Source organism: Etheostoma spectabile, chromosome 21, assembly GCF_008692095.1.
Source record: "Etheostoma spectabile isolate EspeVRDwgs_2016 chromosome 21, UIUC_Espe_1.0, whole genome shotgun sequence".
Taxonomy (NCBI): Eukaryota; Metazoa; Chordata; class Actinopteri; order Perciformes; family Percidae; genus Etheostoma; species Etheostoma spectabile.
The window spans coordinates 10,046,731-10,054,745 of record NC_045753.1 but is presented as its reverse complement, the minus strand read 5'-3'; the positions used below and the strand labels follow the sequence as shown (position 1 = coordinate 10,054,745).

General features: G+C 41.4%; 1 protein-coding gene across 2 annotated transcripts in view; it reads left to right on the top strand.

Annotated features, from left to right (window-relative positions):
• slc16a5a (solute carrier family 16 member 5a) overlaps positions 1-8,015 on the top strand; it is a 49,105-nt gene that overhangs the window by 26,312 nt on the left and 14,778 nt on the right. Inside the window, exon 4 of one of the 2 annotated variants that reach the window (XM_032501608.1) lies at positions 2,789-3,264. In XM_032501608.1, the coding sequence (XP_032357499.1) occupies positions 2,892-3,264 (373 nt within the window). In that variant the 5' untranslated portion in view covers positions 2,789-2,891. The remainder of the gene's footprint in view (positions 1-2,788; positions 3,265-8,015) is intronic. The other variant, XM_032501609.1, reaches the window with a different exon arrangement.

Here is an 8,015-nt window from a genome sequence, read left to right as displayed (position 1 = left end):
CAAACAAGACTGACAGGGATAAGGGGAAGGGAGGAGACAGCAGGATAAAACCCTAAGACAGACATCTTTAACCCACGGACGTCTTTAACCCACAGACATCTTTAACCCACAGACATCTTTAACCCACAGACGTCTTTAACCCACAGACGTCTTTAACCCACAGACGTCTTTAACCCACAGACGTCTTTAAACCCACGAACGTCTTAAACCCACCAGCCGTCTTTAAACCACAGACGTCTTCCCCAGACGTCTTAACCCACAGGACGTCTTTAACCCAAGGACATCCTTTAATCCCAAGACATCTTGAAACCCAGCAGACGTCTTTAACCCAGCAGACGTCTTTAACCCACAGACATCTCTATTAACTCCCAGTCTGACCTGCAGTCATTAAGTCACAGGCGTCTTGTAACTTTCAGTTTTTAATTGATGATAAAAATGCAGAACCTGTGTAGATTACTACGGAGCCCCCCTGGGGTCAGCTGAGAGTGAAAAACGATACCGTGCGCACAGAATACAAATCCGTTCCCTTGGTTTTATAAACTGTACGCACTGATTCATAATCACTGCCCTCGGTTTCATAAACGTGAGCAAGGTTAGAAAGATATTCACAGATGTGAACTTCCGGGATCAAAAACTCTACAGCGAAATTACATTAAATTACAAATTATGCATCTTTCCTAACATAGTAAGATAATAGCAACGGGGTCTGTTGGTCTATTTCTTTAACTGTCTATGGTCTCTACGAGCAGCCGGGGGTGTTTAGGGACCGTCTATAACACCGACACAAAAATATGTATTGATCTAATGATTAAATAAGGGAGTGTCTCCAAACTTACCTCAGTTTTAACTGGTCTCCTGTTAGCTGTACTGCAGAACTTACTTTAAAAAATCAGTTTGGCGACACTACCTTATTTAATCATTAGATAAATACATATTTTTGTTTATAGACGGTCCCTAGGCACCGCCCGGCTGCTACTAGAGACCAATGTTAGATCTCCAGGTTGGATGAAGATGAGTTAGTAGCTCGTTGTTAACCTTACTACATTAGGAAAGATGCACCATCGTGATTTAATATCATTTAGCTGTAGAGTATTTGATCCGGGAAGTTCAAATCTGTGAATATCTTTCTAACTTTGCTCACGTTTATAAAACAGAGGGCACGGATTTCTGAATCCGTGTGAACAGTTTATAAAACCAAGGGAACGGATTTGTATTCATTGCATAGTTTTTTTTTCTCATTACTGTAATTTTGACGACCTCAGAAATGAAGTGATCGCCTCCAGCTTGTACAACACATGGCCGTCACAGGATTTGAGGACTGGTTTCCCTGCACCTGCAGCCTACTGTATTTTATTGCTTCCTTTTAAAGAACAGGCAGTCATTGTTCCACTGACTGCTGTTTACCTCTCTCCACACACCTGTGTGTTCACAGGCTGAAGGAAGATTGTGTCGCCAGGCTCCGACCCTCTGGATTAGTCTTCTGTTTGCTCCTGGAAAGCTATTAAAGCTGCTCTAATCATTTTTTAGATTAACAATAGATTAACAAATGATGAATGTGTGTAATGTGAAAGGTGTCTTTTGTAGTGAGGAACCGACAGAGAAGTCACCCGACTCGGCAGTTCCTCTCATCTCTACAGAGCATTTTACACAACTTACTAGGCTACATCTACACTAATATGTTTTGGCTTAAATACGAATATCTTCTGCAACATTTACGCCTCATGTCTACTCTACTACGGTGTTTCCAAGCCCACAAAACGGAGACTTTTAGAAATTCTGCTTCCCGTTTGTTTTGGTTTGAAAACTCCGGGGTTGCTTTGTGATCTGGACGGGCACAAACGGAAACGATAACACACATCAGTCCGTCTCTTTGGTTAAGTAGCTTACATACCTTTCAGTAACAGTCTTCGCTCCGAGATAATAAATCCCTGCTCTTACTTTTCACTACTGTTGTTTTTTCTCTAAATTATTTTCTGAGCGGAGACCTTACTGTGTTAGGAAAGATGCCTCATTTGTGATTTAATATCATGTCGCTCTAGAGTATTTTCTGTATTTTAATGATTTTCGACCGCAGAGTAGAGTCAGATAATCTGCTTCCTGTTTATGTTTACACCCGTGTGTGTGTGTGATGTGTGTGTGATGTGTGTTGTCAGACTGCTGTTTGTTGTTGAATTTTCCTCACGTTCCTCTGTCCTCTGTGACTGTCTCCATCTAGAAACTAAGCCGCACGGTGCAGGGAACTACTCTGACTGACCATGACCAGACGGTGGTTTACTGAGCGGTAGATTGACTTTGCAAAAAAAAAACAGAGCGTTCTATGAAATTATGCATTTAAAATATCGCTTGATCACGCAAATTTGATCATTGGAAGCCAAAATCTTGATCGGGATTAAAATTGGATTAATTGTGCTGCCCTACTCTTGTGTGGAAGGAGATCGTTTTTGTCTCAAAAACGCTGCATGAAAATAAAAAAACGTAGAAATGTAGATGTAGCCTCAGTTCAAAGTGTCAGCATGCTAACATTTGCTAATTAACAACAAACGGAAGATACAGCCGAGGCTGATTAATGTATTTAGTCACACACCAAATTATTGTGCACATTATTGTGCAGGGGAACATGACCGTTTGTACCAAATGTCATGGCAATCCATCCAACAGTTAAGACATTTCACTCAAAACTGGGTCAGGGGATCATTGGACCAAAGCAGTGGACAGACCGCCCATAAAAACCTTTCCCCACTTCAGCTGCTCTACTCAACCTGAGGGATTGTTTGCTCTGTCGTTGCAGGTTTCCCCGAATGTCGCGGCATTTACAGTGCCATGGACAGCAAAAGTAATTACACACCCTGCAGAGCTAACACAGGAGCCTCTCCTGAGCTGCAGAGCAGATAATGACTCAGAGAAATGGGATCAGAGGGACGAGTGAAGGCTGCCGCCACTCGGAGGCCTCCGGGGACCTGGAGAAAGTTCAAGAGGCCAACGACGCTATGGAGAAAGTTCAAGAGGCCAACGACGGTGAATCTGAGGAGGGGGGACGGGGAAATGAATGCAGAGACTCCGCCCCTGCAGCGGGAGCAGTCACAGCTCCAGACGGCGGTTGGGGCTGGATGGTGCTGGCCGCCACCATCATAGTCCTGGCTTTGACCCTGGCGTTCCCGTCCTGCGTGGGAATCTTCTACACCGACCTGCAGAATGAGTTCCACGCCTCCAACAGCGAGACCTCCTGGGTGCCGTCCATCATGACGTCAGTGCTTCACGCGGGAGGTAAAGTAGACGGAGCAGGAAATACACCGGGCTCTGTGGTCCAGTTAGTTAATGTGGAACCTTAATGCTGAACACATTACATCTTAATTCACCTTCGTTTCACTCATTCAGGCTGTGTAATTTAACTTTATGATACATAATATGTTTTTTGTTTGAATAATTCAACAATATTATAGTGGGATTTTGAAGAGTGTTATCACTTATTATCAAATACAATATTATTAGATGTGTAATTAATTGTCCTTTAGTGCTTCCCAGCCTCAGGTAACTTACATTCCTACCTCCTGTTGTTGATAGTGTGAAACCTGGGAGAGAAAATGTTTGCATATTATAACTCTCTTGCTGTGCTGGTGTTGTTCAATCCTTTCCAGATGAAAAGTTGAACTCGAGTTTGAACACTTGGTCTGGGGGTCTAGCTTATGGGGGACTTACAGGCCTGGAACTTTATTATTTTAGGGTCAAGGCCTCTTGGCTTTTAGTGTCAGAAGCCAAATGCCAGGGCGGCAAGGCCATTAAATAAAACCATGATTTAAAGTCCATGGGAATAATTCATTTAACTTGAGGGTAATCTCACTTTGCCAGACCCTCCGATATATCAAACGTGGTCCACTATTAAATTCATCGCCAACTATTTTGATAATTTGATAATCATTTAGAAGTTCTCTGATTCCAGCTTCTTAAATGTGAATATGAAGTTAATATGTATGTAATATCTTTTGGAGTTGTGGATAAAACAAGACATTTGGGGACGTCGTCTTGGGCTTTGGGAAACACTGATCCACATTTTTCACCATTTTCGGACATTTTAATTCAATTCAATTCAATTCAATTCAATTTTATTTATAGTATCAATTCATAACAAGAGTTATCTCAAGACACTTTACAGATAGTCCACACTCCAGAATTTACAAGGACCCAACAGTTCTAGTAGTCTCCTCCAGAGCAGCAACAGTGCGACAGTGGCGAGGAAAAACTTCCTTTTAGGCAGAAACCTCGGTCAGACCCAGGCTCTTGGTAGGCGGTGTCTGATGGGCCGGTTGGGGTTAGAATGAAGAGTGGCAATAACAAAAATAGAAAAAAATTAGTAGTTTGTAGCAGTTCTTTGTAGTAGTTCATGGCATAGCAGGACGCTGTGCGGCATTACAAGGCACAGCAGGACGTAGCAGGACGTAGCAGGACGTAGCAGGACGTAGCAGGGCACCACAGGGCACCGCAGTGTAGCAGTTGAACATGGCATCACAGAACGTGTAGTGGGACCATGGCGACAGCTGCTACCCTGATTTCGGAGCCTCTCTGATCCAAGGGAACATGCTGGTGAAAAAAGAACATAAGGACTCCGGGGAATGACTCCCCAGAAATAGGTTAGTAACAAGCATTTCTGGGACATGGATGCACATAAATGGAAAGATGGAAAGATAGAGGAGAGAGGAGATCAGTGTATCAAAATAAGTCCCCAGCTGTCTAAAACTATTACAACAAAACCAAGAGAGACGAGGTAAAGAGAGCTCCAGCCCGGCCGGGCCAGAACTCTCCCCAACCGGATCGGGCTGTATGCCGATCCCCAACCGGATCGGGCTGTATGCCCGGATCGGGCTGTATGCTATTTTAGAGACCAAACTAATCTGTTAATCAAGAAACAGATAAAAAGAATTGCTTGTTTCAGCCCTACTCTGTTTTAATAAAGCAGCCACAGCTAACATATAGCGTAATACAGCTGTGAGCAGAGGGAACAGTAAGAGAGGCTGATAAGGATTATAAAATGTGTGTTATGACCACAAATAGTCAGATGATTGTTTTACGAAGACCACTTGGTCCACAGAGTGCACAAAGCCGCCATCTCTCCACTCAGTAACATCCACTTCCTTCCTAGTCCTTAATGACGCATTATGTAACTTGCATGAAACAGGAAGTAGTGACCGTTTTATTTATTTTGGCAACTTCACGTTTGCGTCTGTGTGAAGCAGAATGGAGATTCTGTGACGAGGAGGATTTTATGCTGATGCCGGCGTGCTGTTTCCTTATAAAACAAGTCAAACATAGAGAAGTCTGGTGTGGTGAGGGTAATTTCATCGAATATTCAACAAGAGGAAATGTTGTTAGGCCCTGTAATCCAGACTAGGACACTTTGCATGTCAGAAGGATTAGAGACAGGGGCGATTCTAGGATCAGACCTTTAGGGGGATGAGAAGCCCCGGATGAGAATGTGACACGGGGCCTTGTAAAAGTGTAAAACCTGTTTCACGCCCTTTAAACCTGTAATTGTTCGTCCTCTTTCACTAACAGACAAGTTCTAAGTTTGAAGCACTAAAACTAGTTTGTGAAATGTTTTTATTATTAGGCTTTTTAGGGGGGCTGAGATGAAACTGAGAAACTGGTCTGAGCCCCCCTAAAAAGGGTTTAAATCACCAATGCTTGGTGGTAGGATAGACGCAAATAACACAGGGTATTACCCAATTATTTCATCTGTTAACATTCAAAGGGCAAAATCGCCAACTTTTTTTTTTTAATTCTTTATTTTTGAAACATTGGGAACAACACAATAGCCAGATTTACATTACCTCGTGGTCACAGTTCCAGTCTACGATCTAACCAAAGTTCTCCATTCCCAACATTCCCATTTTTGTAAATATAATAAGAACACATTAGAAGACAAACCAAGGGGTGCATTACTATAAGACATATCTCTAATACATATAGAAACAAAAGACGGGAAAAATCACCAACTTAAATGAAAAGTGTGTGGAAGTCACTCGATGTGTTGAGACATCTCCATGTTTTTAGATGCATTTGATAACGTGCTACACTCCCAGTGTTATCAGCATCAGCTTTTAAAAATTCTGTTACTCAGCATTTTTTTTGACGTGAGTGCACCTATGTTTACCTACATCACGGTGTGAAGTGTAGTTTATCTGTGGGCGGTGCGTAGTAATTACCTCCTGCACCCTTTTTTTTGTCAAAAGAAGTTGTGTAGTTACAGCAAAACTGACCGAACGGGTCCGTGCCTTAGATTCCTTCTACTTTCCTCCCTCTATTTCTGAAAATACAACAGAAAGCCCTTCTGTTTGGCTCACATGTGGCACAATAAGTTATTTATTATTAATAAACATGTCAACAGATTTCAACCTTTATCCCTCGGCACATCCAGCGTCTGTTTAAATTATATCTAATTTATGATCAACAGACCTCGGAATCTTTCATCAACATTGAATAGTTAATGTATTGTCCGAAAATATAAATGTATGATTAGATGAAAGGGATGAAATAAATGATGAAATATGAACTTTTTTTTAGAGACCAGTATTACTAAAAGGTACCTCAAATGATTGCATGCAGTTGGCCTTTAAAATAATCTTTACAAATAACCTGACAACTTGCAGGGGTCACTGAAGGCACCCTACGTTCTCTTTTTTGTAGTTTTCATTTAGAGGATAAATCGGCTGATCATCTGTATTTTTTTCTTATTGTCAACAAACATGAAAAGACCAAAACCAACAAGTCAACGCGTGTGTATCCAAACCCTGATATATCTTATTACTCTGTGCCGTATGAGCTGCGTTGTTATTGACAACGTGCTGTCCTGCTGCCACAAATACTTGTACAAAGACTGTACTAGAGCAGAAAATGTGGATTAACCCGCTTAACCCAACAACTGCACTATTTTTTCCTTCTTGAGAAACTTTAGCGAAAAACTGCAGTGAGCAGCTGTTTTAGGAAATACACAGAACCTATTTAAAAATAGAAATCTTATATTTGGGAGCCGTTGTTAATTATTCACGTCTTCAGAGGAACCAGTGGCCCTTAGGGCCTTCATGAAGTCAAGTCTTCATGAAGTCAAGTATTATTCAAGGACACGCGTGCTAGATGGACACGGACACGGACACACACACACACACACACACACACACACACACACACACACACGCGCATCTTGAGCAAAGACGGCCTTTTTAGTAGTCAAGTTAAAGACAGAACTTTAACATTGTGGCTATGACTGCAGTGGTGGAATATAACTAAGTACATTTACTCAAATACTGCACATAAGTACAAATTTGTACTTTACGATAGTACAAAAGTCTTTTTTTTCATGCCACTTTCTACTTTTACTCCGCTACATCTCAGAGAGAAAAATTGTACTTTTTACTCCACTACATTCATCTGACAGCTTTAGTTACTTTACAAGTTACGAGTTTTGCACACAAAACACATGCAGTTAATAAACTACGATGTTTTCTCATAAATTAAACCACCCAACAATATAACAGCCTACAACACAGCAGAAATGATTAGACCACTACCAGTTTCTAAAATGTAAGGGAATTTTCTGCATCTAGGACTTATTATAGAGTATTTTTGCAGTGTGGTATTAATATTTTTACCTAAGTAAAGGATCTGGATACTTCTTCAGGGTTTTTGGGGACAGGAATGCTCTGATCTTTTCCTGAGCAGACAGAAATGAGACGAGGATCTGGCGAATGTGACGGGGGTCTCAGGTTTATCTTCATCAAACTGCTGCTACGTTTTGGGTTGAAGAGCGGATTCAGCAGCAATTCAAACCATAATGTTAGTTCACCTAGAAGGAAAAAAACAGACTTAAACCAAGTAGAAAAAAACAATAAATCACAGTTTAGCAGCTCTCGAAATGAGAACAAATGACAAAGAAAATAGAAAATAGAAAAATTGAACTAGTAAAAAACATAAGGCAAGGCAGCTTTATTTGTAGAGGGCATTTCAGCAACAGGGCAATTCAAAGT